Genomic DNA, 24319 nt, shown 5'->3' with positions numbered 1-24319 from the left:
AAAATGCATAAAAAGAGTCGAACCACAGGGACGCTGCACTCAATAACACGTTCAGTAATCAATCTGCATGCATACATACATCAACATACATAATAAAGGACAAACAAGATGTCTTTTGGTAAATAAAATGCATGAAGAAAGTGCAACACAAAATAACATTAATAACACCTGTCTTCCTCAGTCATAGTCTGAGAAATTAAGAGTTTTCTGTTGAGTGTGTCGTAAGAGAAATTGCACAGATATGAGAAAGCGTCAGACTCCCATCTCACCTGTCAGAACAATACAGCAGGCAGACAACAAAGTGAGATGCCAGCTCACGGCAGCAGGAAGACAAAGCTGTGAGTCGATCTGCTCTGAATACTGCGCATACATTTCTCCCCCTGAGGAGAACGAGTGTTTTTAAATTTAGGTTATAGTCTTTGAGAAAACTGCACTGGTCTTATTTGCTCTGCATGTGACGACATTTACATGCGTATATTTAAGCTTTGAGAAAGGAAGCAACAGCGAGATTTATTCCTGATTCCTGAAACATGAAAGAGTTTTTTGGGGGGAAGCATCAGGGGAAAAAAAGATATTTAAGGAACTGCTCTTTATGTCGCCTAATCTCATTACACCTCGCCCACGCTAAGCTAAGAAAACATAAGTCGATTTGACAAAGCATGGTGTGCAGTACATGAGCAAGCTGTTAGGAAGATATTCTCCTGTGGTGCACTGTTTGTTGGAAGCATGACATGTGAAGGAATCTCCTTTTGCTTTCACTTTTCAGACGGTCCAGGATATAGTCCGGTTCCTGAGGGACGGAGGGAAGACGTCTGTGAAGCCGGACGATGCTGATGAAGCTGCAGGGTGAGCGTCCTGAGGCCTCCTCGCTGGCCTGATGTCACTACATTTACTGGTCCACTCTATTGATTACTGATGGTTTTAAATAGGAAAATAGGAGTGTTTTTATCATAGTTTGTTATCAAAGCTCTTAACCCTTCAAAACAGACAGGAGATCATTGTTTGTATGATCCTGTTTAAATTGATCTAACCATGATCTTTTTGCAGCAGATATCAGATGGCAAAATGGCTCCAATGGAGCCTGGCTCTGGGTGTAGTTCTGTGGTATGGCCCACTGAATATGTGCAGTACTGTTTCTCCCTGCCCGCCCGTGAGTTCCCGCTCACGTCATGAGTTTTCAAAGCACTTTTTTTCGGCTTGAGGAAAGTTTCACCAATATAAAACCTCCATGGCTCACATATTCATAATAGAAAAAGTCGTAACTGACCTTGTCTGCAGTAAGGCTGCCCCCTAATGGTTGACCAAACAATAGTCAACCAGAAAGGTCGGCAAGATTTCATTGGTCACTTAGTCCCAGAAAAAAACTCTATTAGGAGCTGCTCTTTGTCAAAATAAATTCAAACCTATATGACTGGACCATGTGGGAATTTAATTTGAAAGGGCAGACACAGGAAGTGTCCACGCTCAGCAGTCAGACAGGAGTCAGGTTAATTTCCAGGGCTGGTACCTGCGGTTATTCCACAGGCTAGTTAATAACATGTCGGGCAGGAAATCCAAAGTGTGGGATCATTTTGAGAAGGTGAAGGACGAACCCAAGGTGATATGTAAACTCATCTTCATTGGTCGACTACAAACATGACGTATCATCTGAAACATGGAAGTAGCTACATGCCCATTAGCCCACAGCGTCATTAACAGGCGGCTCACTCAGTGTGTGACGTGCACTTGGAGATAAAATATAGGCCTATATTAATGAAGGTTCATTAGTACGGTTTGTGTTTCTCTGTAATGTAGCACAGTGTTAACTAACACCACCAAAATATATCATTTAATAATTACATTCATATCAGAAACATTGATTCCTCTGAGGAGGAGGTTGGCACCCGTATGTGTTTCATTACTGCCACCTATTGGATTTTATCTGTTTCACAGTGCAAAGTATTCACAGCGCAGTGTTTCCCACAAAATTATGTCTGTTCTTGCCTGTATGTCTGTCTGTGTCCACTCTCTAAATTCAGAGGTTTTTGTGGGACAGTGAATGCAACGCAGGAGGAACTCTTAATGAGTCCTTTGTCTCGTCAGCAGCAGTTTGTGGAGTTCTGAGTAGCGAGGTCGATAAATGATCAGTACATCCAATCACAGCTGTTCAGATCAGATTGACAGATGAGAGGAGCAGCTGTTTGTGAGTGAAAGCAAATTTTTAGACCCAGCGCAATGAACAGTTAAATTTCACTTCACTGCGCCTGGCGTTCTGCTGCGTCTTCTGTCTGTGTCTAGAGTCGCTCTGTGCTGCGAGACTGTGAAACAAAGAATAAGCAAACAGTATATATTCCAACAGCACACCGAAATATGGCTGTAGATGTTTTAATCGTGGCGGGCTGTGTGGGAAACACACCCAAATTGATCCCATCTGTGTCACTCTCCTCTCTATAACCCAGACCCCATTGTCTGAGCTGGCGCAGTGTACTGTCTTTATCTGCTCCATAAAAGTCCATGATCTTCCAGAATCTCTTGGCAGCATCCAGCACCATCTTTATCCCTTCTGATTTTCCCTATTTTGACTGCACAGTTCACAGCTATGGCAGTGAATGCTGAACTCCCCTTTTTTTTTCCATGCAGATATTCTGATCTGCTCCACTTCTTCTCTGCCCCGGCTCCTTTTGTACTCCAACCATTTCATCGTTTCTTATCCTCTTGGTAGCTTCTGCATATGATAATCCCTTTTCCACTCTGATTTCATTCATTTGTACTTCTTTATTCTCTGTGGACATTGTGCTGACCCAGCATGATGATTTCCCTCACAGTGTGGACCCTTTGCTTTCTCTTGTCTTCACACATAATATAACAATTTTCCTTCCCGCATCTTCCACTTCTTCTTACTCCTCCATACACTGCAGCAACATGACAGCTGAAACATTGAAGAGGGGCTTTCTCACATGGCCTCACTCTGTAACTCAGTTATTCATGGTACATTCAAAGTCTTACGAGTCTCCGTGCTTCACCAACACCTGCAGTATCCAAAAACAACTCGGCCTCCAGTGACAGTGGGACTCCAATCACCACCTCCTTCTTCCTCGCCTCTGATGTGAGAGTGAAGCAGTTCACACAGTAATATTCTCCAAACAGATGAATTTTCGGGGCTGTATCTCTGACGCTTTGACACACTCTCAGTAATAACCATTTAACTTCTTGTAATCACCACCAATCTTACTTCCTCAAGTTTTCCTTCCACAAAATGTCCGACCACGCGGATCCTTGTAAATCCCGTCTTTTTATGTCACGGCTATCGTTCTAACCAGATACGTGTCATCCTTCCATGCTGATGAACTAGAATTACTTGACTTTCTCTTTCTTTTCTTTTCCAATCTTCTCGTGCTCTCATTGTGAATTTCGCTTCTGAACATTTTTTTTTTTTGCAGCAGAAAGTTAAAGCTTCTGTTTTCCGTGTCATCACATTGTACGCTCATGACGATGTCATTACGTAGCGTTTCCTGCGGTTCAAAAATGCACAAATGTTGAAACTATCAAACACCTGCGCACTTTGCTGAAAAAAAAAAAAACAAGCATACGTCACAGGCTAAATGATGTGCATAGTTCAAATAACTTATGGAGTGTCTAGAAATATTTTCTTGAATCAGTGTGTTTATTTTGTAAATTAGATTTTTTTAAAAAGCATGTCCGATTTTTGTATTTATTTATATTTTTATGCCTCAGCGTCAGCGCTAGCCGCGGCTGTATTCTTTGCGTTCTTGGGTCGTCTGTCCGTTTGTACGTCCCATTCTCATGACCTCGATATCTCAAGGTCGCCTTGAAGGAATTTCTTCAAATAACACACAAACGTCCACTTGGACTCACCGATGAACCGATTTGATTTTAGTGGTCAAAGGTCAAGGTCACTGTGACCTTGTGTCCATCTCATTCTCGAGAACTCAGTACCTCAAGAACACCTTGAGGGAATTTCTTAAAATTTGGCACAAACATCCACTTGGATGTAGCGAGGAACTGATTAGAATTTGGTTTTCAAAGGTCACTTTTGATAATGAGAGACTGGAAGGCTGTAGAGAGCCCATTATTTCAAGAATGGATCTCAGAGATGGGTACACACTTGCCTGAGCATGGGGGGGCGATTGTGATTTTGCTAACATACCATACATGGTGTGCGTATATTAATGTGTATGTGACAAAATGTTGCGTGTAGTTGTAAACATATAGAGACATGTTGTCGGTATTGTGTACAGCTCTTGTTGGGTTTGTGATGAGTGCAGGAGGGTGGATGTGGCGATGGTGTAGCCGGAGGAAATATCTATATGGACACTACTACATGGACACTTATCTGTTGTGGACTGTGAGTGGACATTTAATAGAGGTATGGTTGGACTCTGGCGAATCGGTGGTGCAGTGGTTAGCACTGTCGCCTCACAGCAAATGGGTGAATGGTTGTCTGTCTCTATGTGTCAGCCCCATGATAGTCTGGCGACCTGTCCAGGGTGAATCCTGCCTCTCGCCCAATGTCAGCTGGACTCCAAAGACTCCAGCCCCACCACAGTCCCCAACAGGATAAGTGGTTACGGAATGAATGAATGAATGGTTGGACTCTGACATGTTCACTTACGTGTCATGTTAATACTGTTATTTTGATTTACCTCAGTTTGTTTTTATCATAACAGTTTATTAGCTTCTACTTTATCTATCAGCATAATATAAGTCAATCCTTGCCTATTTTATTTCTTTTTTTCTGTCTGGTGTTGTTCGGGGAGCTTTTTGTGAGGTCAGAGGTCACTTTGTCAACTGTCATGGATACATATGAGTCTGCACAGACATGGATGTAAGTGTAATTGCAACTTGACTGGTTCGTGGAGTCATTTATGCCACAGTTCCCCCCAAAAATTGTCAATTATTATTGTTTATTATTTACATATCTTTCTAGCTCAGGTTGTACAGATTTTAGCAATATAAAGCATTTGAAGACACCACAAAGACACATAGAAATGACATCACAATAAGAAAAAATACCAATGTAGGCACTGGTGGACCATTTTTATTGCAGAGTTTCAAAGGGTTAATAAGCAATATCTTGATGTATAATATTTTGCACGTTATTTTGTCTCAATTTTACAGCTGAGTTGATTTACTTCTGTCTGTTCTGTGTTTCAGGTCTGAAATAGCAGCAAAAGGAGAGGTGAGAACAAACACTTTTCACATCCTTTATGTTAAATTAAATATATACACAAGCGTTTTCTTGGTAACACCTCAGTGTGAACTCGCAGGCTTTTTGTGCAGCGTCGCTCCATTTTTCTAAATCTGTTTTATTTGATTAGATTCCTCCTGTGCAGTAATGTCTGCTCAGTGACTATGTCCCCAAGTGATTTTCATCCCTTTTCTCATTACTAAGAAATGAAAGGCAGCTTCCCCTTCTGCTCTAAAATCACACTGTGCTGCCTTTTGTCAGCTCTCTCTCAGCTGTGCCGTGTCGTTTTCTGTAATATCCCTCCCAGGGCAGGGAGACGTTCAGATGTTCGTCCATCAGCCACAGTGTGTGTGGAAGTTCCCACAGTTTCCCAGATAATTGCTTTAATGTTTCTGTGTGGCTCAATGAGCAACACTGCAGAGCCCCAAAGGGTGTTCGCACTCGTCACAGGGACAACCGTGTTCAGAGAGATCAAAGCATCATGCAAATATCATTATACAGTCTGTCCGGTAAATGAAGCATTTCTTCAGAGGTCTTCAGAGTGAGCTGCCTCTAAAGAGATCATAGCTCCACTGACAGCAGGGCTGCTCCTGATTTTATACACACTCTCTGCTGTCATTTTAGTTTGATAAAGTTTGAACACAAAATGTACTTGTATTAGAATTAGAGTAGTAGATGTTTCAGTAGATGTCAGTCGGCACGCCTCAGTTTGATGAAGCAGGAGTACCACTACAAAAGCTAAGCAATGCACTGCTGTGGACGAATCACCAGCAAAACGTATTTTAGCCACGTAAAAAAAGGCCTGGCTAAAATACTCAATATAATAATAAAAATAATAATAATACATTTTATTTAAAAGGCACCTGTCAAAACACCCAAGGTCACTTTACAGAGTGTAAAATAAAACACTGCAATAAAATCAGTAAGAGGCCTGCGTCCTCAAACTGGGAGCATGCTCACTGGTGTTACACTGACTGTGGATAAGTAACTCATAAAGCCCTGCTTCAAAAGATCCTAACTGTCCCTTTAATAAATAGTTTCTTATCTGTGATGCAGAATCTAAAATGCCTCCCCACATTACACCTCAGTTAGTTTGATGTCATGATTATCCACTTATAGAGAAAAACAATCACCAGTTTGTCAAATGGAAAGTTAATTTTAGCAATTTAAACAGGACCTGTAATGACAGCCATATTTTCTATTATGTGTACTTTTTTAGATTATTTTGTTAGTCTACAAAATGTCATTCATAAATGTAATTCTCATCACAGGTTCTTAAAGCCCAGGGTGATGTCTTTAGACCGCTTGGGTGTCAGAGGGTTAATCTGATAAAACTATATATTGAATTTAAAAGGGTATAACATTAGAAGATCAGCAAATGTTTTGTGAAGCCACACACACACACACACACACACACACACACACACACACACACACATGCCTGCCAAAGGTTTCATGCTTTACCATGAACCGACAGCAAGAGGCGGCAAAGCTCCAAGAAACATAATGAAGAAGACTGCAAGCTGGCAGACATGACTGTTAACCATAGATAGATAGATAGATAGAATCTGGATAGACAGACAGACAGACAGACAGACAGACAGACAAATAGATAGATAGACAGACAGACAGAATCTCGATGATAGACAGAAAGAAAGATAGATAGACGGATAGACAGACGGAGAGATACATAGGTAGATAGACAGAATCTGGATGGATAGACAGACAGGTAGAAAGACAGACAGAAAGATAGATAGATAGATAGATAGATAGATAGATAGATAGATAGATAGATAGATAGATAGATAGATAGATAGATAGAAAGAATCTGGATAGATAGATAGATAGATAGATAGATAGATAGATAGATAGATAGATAGATAGATAGATAGATAGATAGATAGATAGATAGATAGAAAGAGAAAGAAAGAATCTGGATAGATAGATAGATAGATAGATAGATAGATAGATAGATAGATAGATAGATAGATAGAAAGAAAGAATCTGGATGGATAGAGGACAGAAAGATAGATAGATAGAAAGAAAGAAAGAAAGAAAGAAAGAAAGAAAGAAAGAAAAAGAAAGAAAGAAAGAAAGAGAAAAAGAAAGAATCTGGATGGATAGATAGATAGATAGATAGATAGATAGATAGATAAAAAGAAAGAAAGAAAAAGAAAGAAAGAATCTGGATGATAGAGGACAGAAAGATAGATAGATAGATAGATAGATAGATAGATAGATAGATAGATAGATAGATAGATAGATAGAAAAAGAAAGAAAGAATCTGGATGATAGAGGACAGAAAGATAGATAGATAGATAGATAGATAGATAGATAGATAGATAGATAGATAGATAGATAGATAGATAGAAAGAAAGAATCTGGATGGACAGACAGAGACAGATAGATAGACAGACAGACAGACAGACAGACAGACAGAATCTCGATGATAGACAGACAGAAAGAAAGAGACAGACGGAGAGATGCATAGGTAGATAGACGGATAGACAGAATCTGGATGGATAGACAGACAGGTAGAAAGACAGACAGAAAGACATAGATAGATAGATAGATAGATAGATAGATAGATAGATAGATAGATAGATAGAAAAGAATCTGGATGGATAGACAGACAGAAAGATAGATAGATAGAAAGAAAGAGAAAGAAAGAAAGAATGAATCTGGATAGACAGACAGAAAAATAGATAGAAAGAAAGAAAGAAAGAAAGAAAGAAAGAAAGAATGAATGAATCTGGATGGAGAGAAGAAAGAAAGACAGATAGATAGACAGACAGACAGACAGACAGATAGATAGATAGATAGATAGATAGATAGAAAAAATCTGGATGGACAGACAGACAGAGACAGATAGATAGATGGTGGATAGATGTGTGGATAGACGGGCAGACGGAATCTGGATGGATAGACAGAAAGATAGATAGATAGACAGACAGACAGACAGACAGACTCTGGATGGATGGATGGATGGATGGATGGATGGAAAGAAAGACTGAATGTCTAATTTATAATTATAAAAAAAATAAACAAATAATTATTTCAGCAGTCCCTGACAGTGACACAAGTGTTAATTTGGGGAGTTAAAACTGAACTAAACTAAAGGTTCATTCTCTTAGTTGATTTAAATGTCTTGTGAGTTGTTATACTGCAGCAGTGTTAAACAGTATGAACTGAGGAAAAGCACTTTGTTAGGATGACTTCAGTGAAGTGATGAATCCAGTTGTGGTTCAAACATATTTGGATCAGACAGCCTGCTCTGAGCTTTGTGTTTGTCAGTGCCTGTCTGTGTTTGTCTGCCTCGGCTGCTGATGACATTGGTCCCAGTTCCTGGTCCGTTATCTTGCTTGTTTAATTTCCTCTGCACCTTTGTGTCATTTTGATCCGACTGTGTGTGATGTCTGCGTCTCTCTGCAGCTGGTGTACCACAGTCTGCAGCTGGTGGCGTTTGCTGTCCTGGCCGTCCTCATCATGCGTCTGAAGCTCTTCTTGACGCCCCACATGTGCATCATGGCCTCGCTCATCTGCTCCAAACAGGTCTGTCTGTGATTAAATATATCAATAAATTCTACATTTAAAAGCAGGTGTCTGTTCTCTTACTGTCACAGTGTTTATACCTTTATCTAGTTTGTTGAGCACACATTCTGTAAGGCTCTCTGTCTCCCTGTGGTGGCTCTGTCAGCTGTTCAGCTGGATCGGGGAGAGGTTTAAACACCAGGTCGCGGTGTTTGCAGTCATGGCCATCATGGCCATACAGGGAGTGGCCAACCTGCAGGCCCAGTGGGGGATCATCGGAGAGTTCAGCAACCTGCCGCAGGAGGAGCTGTTGGACTGGATCCAGGAAAACACCCGCCCTGGTGAGTGAAGTCGCCAGCTACAGTGGCTACGGTGAAAATGATGATCCTGATTATTCTGCCTGGTAGAAAGAGTTGGTTGATGAGATTTATTCAAGACTACATCACAAGTTCATGATGAACTGCAGCAATACACAGCATCTGGTTTCACTTTGCTCAGACGGGACAAGTTTGCTACTTTATGCAAGCTCTCTTAGCTTTTTCAGACTGATAAATACACAATAAAAACTAACAAATGTTAACAATATTAATATTCTCACACCTGTTATCCTCATTAAACAGAGAAATACAGCTGTACACCTTTTGAATTCTCGTTTCTCTGGTTCACAGAACAAAGACTTGCTTGATTGTCTCGTTAAATCATTGTAAAACACGTCGTTCAAACTCGACAAAAACAAAATAAAACTCACGTCTTTGTTACTCTTGTTATGCATTCAGTTAAATATTCCAGTGTTCCAACAACTTTTACTAACTCTGGTTTAGATAAAATAAACCCTTAATTCACTGAGTTAGATGTGAAAAACATGTTTCTCCCCAAGGTCTCTCTCTGCTGTTGCTGCCAGGCTGTTTACAGTCAGCCAGAGTGATGGTGTCTTGTAGCTCAGCTGCCTTTTTGATCAGTAGAGACTAGAGGCTGACCTCTGGTGGTGCATGATGTGCACTACATACAATAAGATAAAAAGAAAGAGGAGCACCGGTACTCAAGGGTGGCATTGAAAATCAAACCATCAGGATTTCTAAATGTGTGTGTCAGTGATACACTCTACAGATACAGACACTGAAACTGTAGTGAAAGATGTTCTGTTACTGGTATGATGTCAAAGTGACCACCAACAGATCAGTATCAGTCTATCTTTGCTGCAAACTGCACGCATCACGCAGAAAAAAAGTGAGACTCTGAATATCTACCTGAGCTGTGCCTGAGTCGTGCTGCTCATGCGGGCAGTGTGGCTGCTCTAACATGTCAACATGAGCACCATAATTAAAAGCAAGAGGCTCCACAGAGGTCTCTTCCTCTCCAAAGCAAACAGACCAGGTGATTACAACTGGCTCTTTAGTGTCTTATTTGGTTTTATGTGTGCAGATGCTGTGTTTGCCGGGGCCATGCCCACCATGGCCAGCGTGAAGCTTTCCACAGGTCGGCCCATCGTCAACCACCCCCACTATGAAGATGCTGGTTTGAGGTCAGTGCAGTTCAACAGCAGCACAGCTGCTCATACGTTCAGAGGAGGGACACAGAGAGAAAGAGTTTGTCCAACAAAGCATTCACATTTGTTTAGAGGCAGTTTAAAACTTGGTGTAAATCTTGTCTGTTTCTCCAGCATGCATCAGTTACACTTTTCTCAGCTAAAGATAGATACAAAGATATTTTAGAGGGAAATTTAGGCACCAGTAGCTTATTACACAACACATACAAACACACAGATGTACAGAGGGATAGAGCACATAAGCATAAGAATGAAAACATAAGAATAAAAACACACAGGGATGAAATGATGGTCTGGCCCCAGGACTACAGAGAGCTGTTACTACAAAGACATGCTAATGATAATAATGGAGGTGCACATATAGTGGTTGACAGTGCAGGTGTTGCAGTGTAAGGTGATGTGTCGTAGTGTAAGAACAGTGCAGGAATATTGAATACCATGCCATGGAAAATTTGTATGTAAATTTAAATGTATAGATCCATCCATCCATTTTCATCCGCTTACCCGGGGCTGGGCTGCAGGGACAGCAGGCCAAGCAAAGCACCCCAGACGTCCCTCTCCAGCTTCTCCTGGGGGACCCCGAGGTGTTCCCAGGCCAGATGAGATATGTAATCCCTCCAGCGTGTTCTGGGTCTGCCCTGGGGCCCTGCCCTGAACACCTTTAACGGGAGGCGCCCAGGAGGATCCTGATCGGATGCCTGAATCACCTCAACTGACCCCTTTTGACGTGAAGGAGCAGCAGCTCTACTCCGAGCTCCCTCCAGGTGTCCGAGCTCCTCCCCCTATCTCTAAGGCTGAGCCCAGACACCCCACAGAGGAAACTCATTTCGGCCGCTTATATCCGGGATCTCATTCTTTCGGTCACTACCCAAAGCTCATGACCATAGGTGAGGACGTAGATGGACCAGTTAATCGAAAGCTTCACCTTCTAGCTCAGCTCCCTCTTCACCACGACGGTCTAGCGTAACGCCTGCATCACTGCAGACGCCGCACCAAACTGCCGATCCATCTCACGCTTCATTCTACCCTCACTTGTGAACCAGACCCTGAGATACTTGAACTCCCTCGCCTGAGGCAGTAACTCTCTCCCAACCTGGAGAGGGCAATCCACCAGGGTGTTCCTGGGGTAACTTAGCCAGTAACTTGCAGTCCAACTGTTTATGCCTCCGCACCAGCAATAGCCATGGCCAGAGACATGCTTTCGGGTTGTCTGTCCCATCCTTGTGAACACAATATCTCAAGAACTCCTCAAGGCACTTTCTTCAAATTTGGCACAAATATCCACTTGGACTCAGCGATGAACTGATTAGAGTTCGGTAGTCAAGGGTCAACTTCACTGTGACATCATAATGTTCTGCAAAAACACTTTTCTGGACTTTATTCAAGGTTACATCTCAGGAACAGAAGGGGAGACATTTGGTCAGATGCTGAACTGCCGACACTAATCTTGGGTCTTTAAAATGTGCTGATTGTATAGATCTTCGGTGCTGCCGGGGGGAAGATGCATGTGAATAATAATTATTATTATTATTATTATTATAGTAATTCTAGGTTTGTTTGGGGGTTTTTTTTGTTTTTTTTTTGTGCATTTCAATAAAGTACAGAACAGCAGACAGGGCATAATCCAAATATTTGCAGTGTCAGTCAGTGAATGTCGAACCTTTGTGTTTGATTTAGTCCTCATTCCCGTAACTTTGTGGGTTTTATCAGTTGATCGTCTAATCTTATTTACATTTAAAGTTTCATAATCATTGTGCCAATATAGTTGGCCGAGTGGAAATCTGACATCTGACTGTGGCTCACCTGCTCACCTTTACTCACCCTCAGCTGGTCTTGCCCAGCATGTCTATGGGGAAAACAGTTGTGTCAGTTCAGTTTGGATGACTTCCTCCCTTTCCACCAAGCAGTACGGTTCGGTTCAGTTCAGTTCGGTACGCTTTTTTTCCGTCTCCATTTTGAAAAGTTGTGGATGGTACCAATGGAACCGTTCTGTACTGTCCCCATGTTTGGTCCCCCCTCTGTTGGGGTACCTAGCACACAGATCTGGTACTAAAAGGTGGAGCTGTGAACACTGCAGTCTGATTGGTCAGTAGAGGACGCTCACTCTGCTCAGGGCTGAGTTGTGTCTGCTTTTGAGGCTCATGTAACCACTGTTCATACTGTGGAGAGTTTTATTAGTTAACTGTAACTATAAAATGAAAGGATGTGTTGCTGCCTCTCACAGCAGCTGGAGTCTCAGAAAAAATAACTTCATTCACTGGGCCGACTGCCGGCAACTTTTAAGGTGGAACGTTAACTTGTGATGTTACTCAATGCATGAGGTGATGACGTGAATCCATCCAAATTTCACTGTGACAACTTTGACCATCACTTTAGTTTTTATATGACATACAGTTTTAGTAATGAGTGGATCTTCAAGCATTTAAAAATCTGTAGTAATTTCAACTGGATTATGTGAACTGCATATATTCTATAAGCTTTATGGAGTGTCGTTCCTGTGGGCTACAGCAACACTAAACCCCTGAGCTTGCCTGAGAAGGACTAAATGCACAAACCCTCTATTTTTAAATATCCAATGGAGAGAGACTCTCACTGCAGCCTGTTTTACTTTGTTCTGTGGTCGATAAACGAGGTGCAGTCTTCCATCTGTATCACTGCTGATGAGGAAATACAGTGAGTGCTGGACGGAGCAGTGAGTGACAACAACCCCACCCACATTTAAGGGTACTGTTTGCTGTGAAACACAAGAGTCTAGGTACCATGTCTGAAGGGTTACTTTTGGTTCCAAAGGTACCATACTGAAAATGTCTGGTGGAAATGAGGGCTAGTAGTAGTGAGGGCTTAATGCCCTCAGAGGAACAAGCTGCTCATGTTTCTTCATGGACACATGGTGTATAACATACATTGTCATGTTGTATTTCCTGGCAGGGAGAGAACTAAGCTGGTCTACTCCATGTACAGCCGCATGTCTGGAGAAACAGTAAAGGGGAACCTGATGAAGCTGGGGGTGGACTTCTTCGTCCTGGAGGACTCCTGGTGCACCAGGCGAACCAGGTACCTCAACACTATGAGTGCCCTCTCATGGGGGGGGGGGGGTCGTTTTCTTTCGCGTTTTGATTTTTGGGTGTATAACAGTTGCTTTATCCTGAGTTTGCTACAAAAAGCAAACTAGAGGATGTTGATTAAATTGAGATGCAAATAGTTTCTGATTATTCCTGGTTTCCTCTCTGTCTTCGCTCAGGCCTGGGTGCAGCATGCCAGAGATCTGGGATATTGAGGATCCCCATAATGTTGGTAAAGTCCCCCTCTGCACCCACATGTCCAGGAGCTCACGACCCCACTTCACCACAGTCTTTTCCAATGACATTTACAAAGTTCTCAAAGTCCCCAAAGCCACTAAAGATCTCAGATAACACAGCGGGACGGACTGGTTCAGCAACAACCTTGTTGTTCTTTCCACTATTTTTTTTTTGTTTTGTTTTTTACAGGTTTTGATCAGTCACTGCCATTGCTGCTTTTTACTCAAACCCCCACGGCTCCCCTTATTTGCAGTGCTCTGATTCGTTGAGCGGTGGACACGCCAAAACAGTTTGCGATGAGTCTCCACTCGTGGTGCGCTCATGGTTCTCAGTATTAAAGGAACTCCCTGTTCCCCACATTTTGCCAGTCATCCTTACTGCTGCGTCTTTGTTATCCAGCAACGTTCCCATCACGTCCTGTTGGTGCCCAAGTGAAAGCCAAAAGGTTTCGTAGCTCTTCATTTAGTTTGTTGCTTTGGTTCTGTTCTATAGAATCTTTAGTTTAAGAAACATCGTCCTCAAACAGATGCTGTTCATACATCAGTATTGTTTCTAACTGTGTCGAATTCATTTTCTTTGACTTTGGCTTAAGAAGTACATTTTGTCTGGCAGGACCAATCGATGATGTCCACATACTGTGAAGCAATACCCTTTGCAAACTTGACAAAAGCTGACTTCTTCTATTGTTATGCACAGTGTTGATCTCTGAAAAGATTTTTCACTAGTACACTATTTTTATAATTTATTTGCGTGGGTACTTTTTATGCAAACTTCAAGGTGTGGAGATATTTTCTTTAGAAGCCAGCGGTGTTTTAAGAGTTTTTGGAATCACAGGGGGAAATTCTGTTCTTGTGTTTGGAAGCTTTTAAAAATCTTTTTAATACATATCATTCAGCCTCAGCGTCCAGATGGAATCCACTCAAGAATTTTAACAAAATTTCACATTGTAGAAAAGCTTTTTCTTCTTTATTCAGTTATAAAGTGGCAGAAAAAAAGGCTTTTTAGACCTTCTCTAACTGTGCTCTGTAACTTTCTTTTTGTAAATACCCAAACAGTTGTTTTGTAAAATACCAATGTACAGCCTTTAAAAGGTTCTTTTTGTTCCTTCAATTATTGTTTATTGCCAAAGGAAGTCTTGTTATTAAAGCTGCATATTCGGGGTACTGTAGCACATGACAGATGTGTTTTTAGTGATGGAGAACCGTCAGTTTGTGACTTCTATAACAGTCAATCCAAACTATTTGTAGCAGTGGATTTTATGTAAATGGTAGCAGTCGTAGGTTTCTTCAGGTTTCTGGTTTCCGGATGCATCAATGACCGTTCAGTATTTTAGGAAATACACTTACATGCGTTCTTGCTGCGCGTTAGACGAGAAGTTTGATAAAACTGTCCAGTCTTTATGGTAAATATGAATGTTAGCATAGCTTAGAGAGTGAGTGACCTCACATGGTGCTTTCGTAAATTCAGTGTGACGCTCTACACTAAAATGAGAGCCCTGTTGGTCGAAGAAAAGGAGCGTTATATTTCTACATGAATTAACAAACGGTGAAGCTAATGTCTTTGGAGAATTGTTTTGCCTCCAGCTAAGCCCCGCCCACCAAACAACATCATCCTGTTTACTAACAATAAAAGGGTCTATAAGAAATAGGTCAGCTCAATAAAACCACAATTTCTATTTTTACTTTGATTTTTGGACCAATTAAACAAATGAGAAATAAGTATGTTAATTAATGATCTTGTAGGCAGATTTTGTTACTGTTGTGGTGAGTCAGGCTAGCTGTTTCCCCTTGTTTCCAGTCTTTATGCTAAGCTAAGCTAGGGGCCTGCTGCCCTTAGCTTCACATTTAATGGATAGATATGAGAGTGGTATCGATCTTCCCATCTGACGTTGGTCAAGAAAGGAAATAAGTGTATTTGTATTGAAACACGATTCCTATAAGAGGGAGGAGTCGTCATGTTGGAGGAGTAGCAACGGTGAGAATTTAAGGAGCGACCACACAGACATTGAGCGGTTTCTGTTACATGTTTACTCCTCCGACATGATGGCATGTCCTTCACAGTTATTGGTAACTACTTCTCAAATATTCTGTGATGGGTTTTTCATTTCTTAAAAAGGCTGCAAGTGTCTCTCAGCTTTAATGTTTTTTTTTGTGTATGAACTTGTAACAGGTTGAAATCATTTTGGTACAACACACCTCAGTGCAGGTGATTTCAAGGAGCAGGCACCAGAATGAGATCAAAGTCCTGCTGTGGTGAGATTAAAAGTGCCGGAGCGAGCGGTTGAACAAATCATACGGTGCACATTTAACCTGTGACATTTTGTCCATCTGATTTCAGAGCTGTTTGTTTGTGTGCTACTCGTACGAAGACTGAGGTTTCATGGTGTAGAAGTTATCTTGTTGAGTCAAGTGCCCGTTTTTAAGGAGTGGGGCTGTCGTCACATTTCTCAAAACACTTGGACGTAAATAGTTTATTCCTGTCGCAGGCCTAAGTGTGTATCAGATGTCTTTTATAATATTTGTCTATTTTGTCTGTATTTTAAAAAATAAAATGTTTGCCATCAGAACCACTGCTTTTTTTGTCTTCAGCGTACGTTTGAAAAATATAAATCACATCATTATTTTCCTTCTTAAAGGGGAACTGCAGGATTTTTCAACCTTGTTGACAAAAATGTGGAACATTGTCTCAGATTTGACCATTTACTGCAGAAATCTTGTATTTGGGTGTTGTGATAACTGAAGATATTAGTGCTTTTTCCTTCTAATTTTACTAATCGACAAATTTCACATTCACAAATGCACATTTACAAACCAAAAACCTATTTTTTAAATTTATTTATGAAGGAAATGGGTCAGTAGTTGCCAACAATCTCTTCCTCACAAATCAAAAAAGCTATGGAGATAATACTTGTATGCACTATCTACAAAATCCTCAAGTGAATCTTTTACAAGCCACACATGGCTTTATTTAACTTTATTGATAATAACAATAATAATAATGTCTTTATTAAAGAACACAGAAAAAATGTCCATAGCGTAATAATAATTTATATTACATTTGTTTTGCAGTTGTCCTTTAATGCTTTCAATGCTTATGTTCACTGTGTGTTTCTGCTCACAGAAGAGTTTACAATAAAGATCATTCAAAAAAGAAAAGGAGCAGGTCTGAGCATGCGCGAGCGAATCCACGGATTATCAAGGAGTGCGCGAGGGTTTCCAAAACCCCGCAAACTGAGGACTGCTCCTGTCTTTGCTTTTTTTGTGCTTTAACCAATTAAAAATATATACGTATAATTGTGTGCGTCTGTTTAACCAATTGAGAGTTACTTTATTTGTAATTAAGCAAAAAAAAAATTGATTTGGTGACGATGAGTCAAGTGACCGTGGGACTTTGAAGAGCGGAAACGGTGGGAAGGCGAGCACGAAATGGCGTCGCAGAAAAAAACAAGGAAACATGGATAAAGTAGCAAAGCGACGGACTAAAAATAAAAGTACAGCAGTGATATTGTACTTCTGGAAAACATACCGACGGCCTGACTTTTTTTTTCATCAGTCTCCTCATGGGCGAAGAACATGGTGAGGACGATGCTAACACTGCGAGCAAGAAGGAGGTCAGTAACCGTTAACCGTTACTCAGCAGCAGCCATTAACGACACCACTCCAGCTGCCCCGCCTCGAGTAGTCCGACGTGGAAACGTTCGGTTAGCTTTTAGGCTAATAACAGTTGCTAAGTTAACGTTAGCTTACAAGTCGCTCTGGTAGGGATTGGAACAGTGGTTAGCTAGCTTAACTATAGCATATAGCATACTAGCTGAGGATTCACGGAATGCAACTTTTATTATTTTCACTTTTGTCATTTTGAAGCTAACGGTCTTGCAAGTAGTGACCCTTGAAAAGTCCTCAGTCTTTGCAAACTCCTATTCCATGACGGTAAACTTTCTGACTTGTGACACATCCCTAGATGTAAGTGTCAGACTTTTTACAAGTATTTTATTTATTTTTTTACCTGTATTTTTATTTTAGAAATGTAGTGTTAACATATCCTGTATAGTGCTGTGTTTAGACCATTTTTTAAACTTATATAATGATAATAATGGCATAATGATGCAAGTACACCCTTTTAAAGAGAAAAAAAGTCTGCGAGCCCCTCGGCTGCTTTATACAATATAAAACATCATAGGCTTTTGCTAAAAACATTTGCATGTTGTATTTGTGGGGGAAATGTGTCCAGATAAAGACAAGTGTTTGTGAATGCTGTGAGTTATAGTGAAGCTGATCTGTATACCTGTGTTTGAAATTGTTCCTATTAAGCCATGTTTAATGTGTGTTTTGAATCAACTCAACTTCACAGCACTTCACTGAAACCCTGCCGTCAACTAGTGTTTCGGGGGCAGGGCTCAACAATAATGACTGCCCGATTGCCCGGGGCAAGTAAAACTCAAGGTCGGGCATGTAAACTAACAACTCACTTGCCCGATCGGGCAAGTTGCTAAAAATAGTAAAAGTTAATAATTAATTGATAAAATAAATGTATTTTAAAACGTGTTCTTCTGCTCTGATGCAGCGGTCTCTCTGCCTGAAGTCACAGGCACAGCTGTGTAACAATGTCCTGCCCACAGCCCCCATTGATATTATTTTGCGCAACAGACGCTTCATATAATAACTTAACAATATACTATTTATGGTGTTGTGTCATCGTGTCATTTCTGTCTCTACGTGGTCACGTGTTAACAATTCTCCTCTGCTCTCTGTATCGCGCACGGCAGAGTTCCGCCACACACGCAGGTGAGCACACTGGACCGGCTCGGGCCGCATTTTCCTGACCAAACCTGACCCCGAGCCCGGTGCAGTTTGTCAGCTTACAAAGGTATTGTTATGGACACTGTGTAAATATTCATCAACAGACTGCTGTTACGCACAGACAAACAGCTGCTCGCACAGCAGCGCAGCACGGCACTCACATCTTTGTTACTCTTGTTATTAGGGATAGACCGATATGGATTTTTTAGGGCCGATGCCGATACCGATTTTTTTCCATCACCCTTAGCCGATGACCGATTATGGACTGCCGATTTTCTTGATCCGATATTTGCTATCTGCTTTTGCTCCCTCAATTTACATTAAAAAAAAAAATGACACAATGATAACAAATATTACAGGTCTCAAGTTTAAAATAAGAAACATTTATTGAACAGTAAAAATACTAAAACAAGATGGAAAGTTGAGGTAGAACAGGTAGATTATTATTATTATTATTATTATTATTATTATACATTCAAATAAAAAAAAGTGTTCAGTGCTCTTAAATCTTCCAGTAATGTCTTTATAAAATAAACAAATATTTAAGCTGAAGCATAAATAAAACAACAACTACTGTACACAGTAGGATTCAACAGCTTTGTTCAACTTAACCACATACTTTCAAATGAAAAAAAGTGCCAGGGAAAAATAAATCCGCGAACCCACGTGTGTATCGGCCGATGCCGATACAAGTAAAAAAACTCAAATATCGGCTCGATATATTGGCCGGCCGATGTATTGGTCTATCCTTACTTGTTATGCATTCAGTTAAATATTCCAGTGTTCCAACAACTTTTACTAACTCTGGTTTAGATAAAATAAACCCTTAATTCACTGAGTTAGATGTGAAAAACATGTTTACCCCCAAGATAGATCTGATTACAACTGGCTCTTTAGTGTCTTATTTGGTTTTATGTGTGCAGATGCTGTGTTTGCCGGGGCCATGCCCACCATGGCCAGCGTGAAGCTTTCCACAGGTCGGCCCATCGTCAACCACCCCCACTATGAAGATGCTGGTTTGAGGTCAGTGCCGTTCAACAGCAGCACAACTGCTCATACGTTCAGAGGAGCGACACAGAGAGAAAGAGTTTGTCCGACAAAGCATTCATATTTGTTTAGAGGCAGTTTAAAACTTGGTGTAAATCTTGTGTGTTTCTCCAGCATGCATCAGTTATACTTTTCTCAGCTAAAGATAGATACATAGATATTTTACAGGGAAATTTAGGCACCAGTAGCTTATGTACAGAGGGATAGAGCACATGAGCATAAGAATGAAAACATAAGAATAAAAACACACAGGGATGAAATGATGGTCTGGCCCCAGGACTACAGAGAGCTGTTACTACAAAGACATGCTAATGATAATGATGGAGGTGCACATATAGTGGTTGACAGTGCAGGTATTGCAGTGTAATATGGTGTGTCGTAATGTAAGTACAGTGCAGGAATATTGAATACCATGCCATGGAAAATTTGTATGTGAATTTAAATGTATAAATCCATCCATCCATTTTCATCCGCTTACCTGGGGCTGGGCTGCAGGGACAGCAGGCCAAGCAAAGCACCCCAGACGTCCCTCTCCAGCTTCTCCTGGGGGACCCCGAGGTGTTCCCAGGCCAGATGAGATATACTGTATAATCCCTCCAGCGTGTTCTGGGTCTGCCCCGGGGCCCTGCCCTGAACACCTCTAACAGGAGGTGCCCAGGAGGAGATGGTCAGATGCCCGAACCACCTCAACTGACCCCTTTCGACGTGAAGGAGCAGCAGCTCTACTCCGAGCTCCCTCCAGGTGTCCGAGCTCCTCCCCCTATCTCTAAGGCTGAGCCCAGACACCCCACAGAGGAAACTCATTTCGGCCGCTTATATCCGGGATCTCATTCTTTCGGTCACTACCCAAAGCTCATGACCATAGGTGAGGGCGTAGATGGACCAGTTAATCGAAAGCTTCACCTTCCAGCTCAGCTCCCTCTTCACCACGACGGTCTAGCGTAATGCCTGCATCACTGCAGACGCCGCACCAAACTGCCGATCCATCTCACGCTTCATTCTACCCTCACTTGTGAACCAGACCCTGAGATACTTGAACTCCCTCGCCTGAGGCAGTAACTCTCTCCCAACCTGGAGAGGGCAATCCACCAGGGTGTTCCTGGGGTAACTTAGCCAGTAACTTGCAGTCCAACTGTTTATCCCTCCGCACCAGCAATAGCCATGGCTGGAGACATGCTTTCGGGTTGTCTGTCCCATCCTTGTGAACACAATATCTCAAGAACTCCTCAAGGCAATTTCTTCAAATTTGGCACAAATGTCCACTTGGACTCAGCGATGAACTGATTAGAGTTCGGTAGTCAAGGGTCAACTTCACTGTGACATCATAATGTTCTGCAAAAACACTTTTCTGGACTTTATTCAAGGTTATATCTCAGGAACAGAAGGGGAGACATTTGGTCAGATGCTGAACTGCCGACACTAATCTTGGGTCTTTAAAATGTGCTGATTGTATAGATCTTCGGTGCTGCCGGGGGGAAGATGCATGTGAATAATAATAATTATTATTATTATTATAGTAATTCTAGGTTTGTTTGTTTTTTTTTTGTTTTTTTTTTTGTGCATTTCAATAAAGTACAGAACAGCAGACAGGGCATAATCCAAATATTTGCAGTGTCAGTCAGTGAATGTCGAACCTTTGTGTTTGATTTAGTCCTCATTCCCGTAACTTTGTGGGTTTTATCAGTTGATCGTCTAATCTTATTTACATTTAAAGTTTCATAATCATTGTGCCAATATTGTTGGCCGAGTGGAAATCTGACATCTGACTGTGGCTCACCTGCTCACCTTTACTCACCCTCAGCTGGTCTTGCCCTGCATGTCTATGGGGAAAACAGTTGTGTCAGTTCAGTTTGGATGACTTCCTCCCTTTCCACCAAGCAGTACGGTTCGGTTTAGTTCAGTTCGGTACGCTTTTTTCCGTCTCCATTTTGAAAAGTTGTGGATGGTACCAATGGAACCGTTCCATACCGTCCCCATGTTTGGTCCCCCCTCTGTTGGGGTACCTAGCACACAGAGCTGGTACTAAAAGGTGGAGCTGTGAACACTGCAGTCTGATTGGTCAGTAGAGGACGGTCACTCTGCTCAGGGCTGAGTTGTGTCTGGTTTTGAGGCTCATGTAACCACTGTTCATACTGTGGAGAGTTTTATTAGTAAACTGTAACTATAAAATCAAAGGATGTTTTGCTGCCTCTCACAGCAGCTGGAGTCTGAGAAAAAATAACTTCATTCACTGGGCCGACTGCCGGCAACTTTTAAGGTGGAACGTTAACTTGTAATGTTACTCAATGCATGAGGTGATGCTGTGAATCCATCAGCACACCTTAAATTTCACTCTGACAACTTTGACCATCACTTTAGTTTTTATATGACAGACACTTTTAGTAATGAGTGGATCTTCAAGCATTTAAATATCTGTAGTAATTTCAACTGGATTATGTGAACTGCATATATTCTATAAGCTTTATGGAGTGTCGTTCCTGTGGGCTACAGCAACACTAAACCCCTGAGCTTGCCTGAGAAGGACTAAATGCACAAACCCTCTATTTTTAAATATCCAATGGAGAGAGACTCTCACTGCAGCCTGTTTTACTTTGTTCTGTGGTCGATAAACGAGGTGCAGTCTTCCATCTGTGTCACCGCTGATGAGGAAATACAGTGAGTGCTGGACGGAGCAGTGAGTGACAACAACCCCACCCACATTTAAGAGTACTGTTTGCTGTGAAACACAAGAGTCTAGGTACCATGTCTGAAGGGTTACTTTTGGTTCCAAAGGTACCATACTGAAAATGTCTGGTGGAAATGAGGGCTAGTAGTAGTGAGGGCTTAATGCCCTCAGAGGAACAAGCTGCTCATGTTTCTTCATGGACACATGGTGTATAACATACATTGTCATGTTGTATTTCCTGGCAGGGAGAGAACTAAGCTGGTCTACTCCATGTACAGCCGCATGTCTGGAGAAACAGTAAAGGGGAACCTGATGAAGCTGGGGGTGGACTTCTTTGTCCTGGAGGACTCCTGGTGCACCAGGCGAACCAGGTACCTCAACACTATGAGTGCCCTCTCATGGGGGGGGGGGGGGTTGTTTTCTTTCACGTTTTGATTTTTGGGTGTATAACAGTTGCTTTATCCTGAGTTTGCTACAAAAAGCAAACTAGAGGATGTTGATTAAATTGAGATGCAAATAGTTTCTGATTATTCCTGGTTTCCTCTCTGTCTTCACTCAGGCCTGGGTGCAGCATGCCAGAGATCTGGGATATTGAGGATCCCCATAATGTTGGTAAAGTCCCCCTCTGCACCCACATGTCCAGGAGCTCACGACCCCACTTCACCACAGTCTTTTCCAATGACATTTACAAAGTTCTCAAAGTCCCCAAAGCCACTAAAGATCTCAGATAACACAGCGGGACGGACTGATTCAGCAACAACCTTGTTGTTCTTTCCACTATTTTTTTTGTTTGTTTTGTTTTTTACAGGTTTTGATCAGTCACTGCCATTGCTGCTTTTTACTCAAACCCCCACAGCACAGGTTTTCATTTCTCAAAACACTTGGACGTAAATAGTTTATTCCTGTCGCAGGCCTAAGTGTGTATCAAATGTCTTTTATAATATTTGTCTATTTTGTCTGTATTTTAAAAAATAAAATATTTGCCATCAGAACCACTGCTTTTTTTGTCTTCAGTGTACGTTTGAAAAATATAAATCACATCATTATTTTCCTTCTTAAAGGGGAACTGCAGGATTTTTCAACCTTGTTGACAAAAATGTGGAACATTGTCTCAGATTTGACCATTTACTGCAGAAATCTTGTATTTGGGTGTTGTGATAACTGAAGATATTAGTGCTTTTTCCTTCTAATTTTACTAATCGACAAATTTCACATTCACAAATGCACATTTACAAACCAAAAACCTATTTTTAAAATTTATTTATAAAGGAAATGGGTCAGTAGTTGTCAACAATCTCTTCCTCACAAATCAAAAAAGCTATGGAGATAATACTTGTATGCACTATCTACAAAATCCTCAAGTGAATCTTTTACAAGCCACACACAGCTTTATTTAACTTTATTGATAATAACAATAATAATAATGTCTTTATTAAAGGACACAGAAAAAATGTCCATAGCGTAATAATAATTTATATTACATTTGTTTTGCAGTTGTCCTTTAATGCTTTCAAAGCTTATGTTCACTGTGTGTTTCTGCTCACAGAAGAGTTTACAATAAAGATCATTCAAAAAAGAAAAGGAGCAGGTCTGAGCATGCGCGAGCGAATCCACGGATTATCAAGGAGTGCGCGAGGGTTTCCAAAAACCCCGCAAACTGAGGACTGCTCCTGTCTTTGCTTTTTTGTGCTTTAACCAATTAAAAATATATACGTATAATTGTGTGCGGCTGTTTAACCAATTGGGAGTTACTTTATTTGTAATTAAGCAAAAAAAATTGATTTGGTGACGATGAGTCAAGTGACCGTGGGACTTTGAAGAGCGGAAACGGGAAGGTGAGCACGAAATGGCGTCGCAGAAAGAAAAAAGGAAACATGGATAAAGTAGCAAAGCGACGGACTAAAAATAAAAGTACAGCAGTGATATTGTACTTCTGGAAGACATACCGACGGCCTGACTTTTTTTCATCAGTCTCCTCATGGGCGAAGAACATGGTGAGGACGATGCTAACACTGCTAGCAAGGAGGAGGTCAGTAACCGTTAACCGTTACTCAGCAGCAGCCATTAACGACACCACTCCAGCTGCCCCGCCTCGACTTGAACCAGACCAGCAGCATCAAAGAGGACCTGAGTATCAACCTGACACTGAGGCCGAGAGCTACAGCCCGGCTGGGACAGCCACATGTTCAGCTGCCGCACCCCCGGGATCTGTGCCCCAGAGCCCGACACCGACGCGGAGGTGGC

The 24319-nt window shown here is 41.5% G+C and overlaps 1 protein-coding gene across 4 annotated transcripts in view; it reads left to right on the top strand.

Annotated features, from left to right (window-relative positions):
• Positions 1-23083, top strand: part of dpy19l1l (dpy-19-like 1, like (H. sapiens)) — a 58465-nt gene extending 35382 nt beyond the window's left edge. Inside the window, exons 16-22 of one of the 4 annotated variants that reach the window (XM_049583327.1) lie at positions 767-846; positions 5155-5179; positions 8621-8740; positions 8886-9060; positions 19287-19386; positions 22321-22446; positions 22635-23083. In XM_049583327.1, the coding sequence (XP_049439284.1) occupies positions 767-846; positions 5155-5179; positions 8621-8740; positions 8886-9060; positions 19287-19386; positions 22321-22446; positions 22635-22806 (798 nt within the window). In that variant the 3' untranslated portion in view covers positions 22807-23083. Of the gene's footprint in view, positions 1-766; positions 847-5154; positions 5180-8620; positions 8741-8885; positions 9061-10141; positions 10242-13193; positions 13320-13506; positions 16131-19286; positions 19387-22320; positions 22447-22634 lie in introns of those variants that run through there. The other 3 variants (XM_049583328.1, XM_049583326.1, XM_049583325.1) reach the window with 3 other exon arrangements.
• The last annotated feature ends 1236 nt before the right edge of the window (positions 23084-24319 follow it).

This window comes from Epinephelus fuscoguttatus, linkage group LG8, assembly GCF_011397635.1.
Source record: "Epinephelus fuscoguttatus linkage group LG8, E.fuscoguttatus.final_Chr_v1".
NCBI classification, from domain to species: Eukaryota; Metazoa; Chordata; class Actinopteri; order Perciformes; family Serranidae; genus Epinephelus; species Epinephelus fuscoguttatus.
This window is presented reverse-complemented; position numbering and strand designations above follow the sequence as displayed.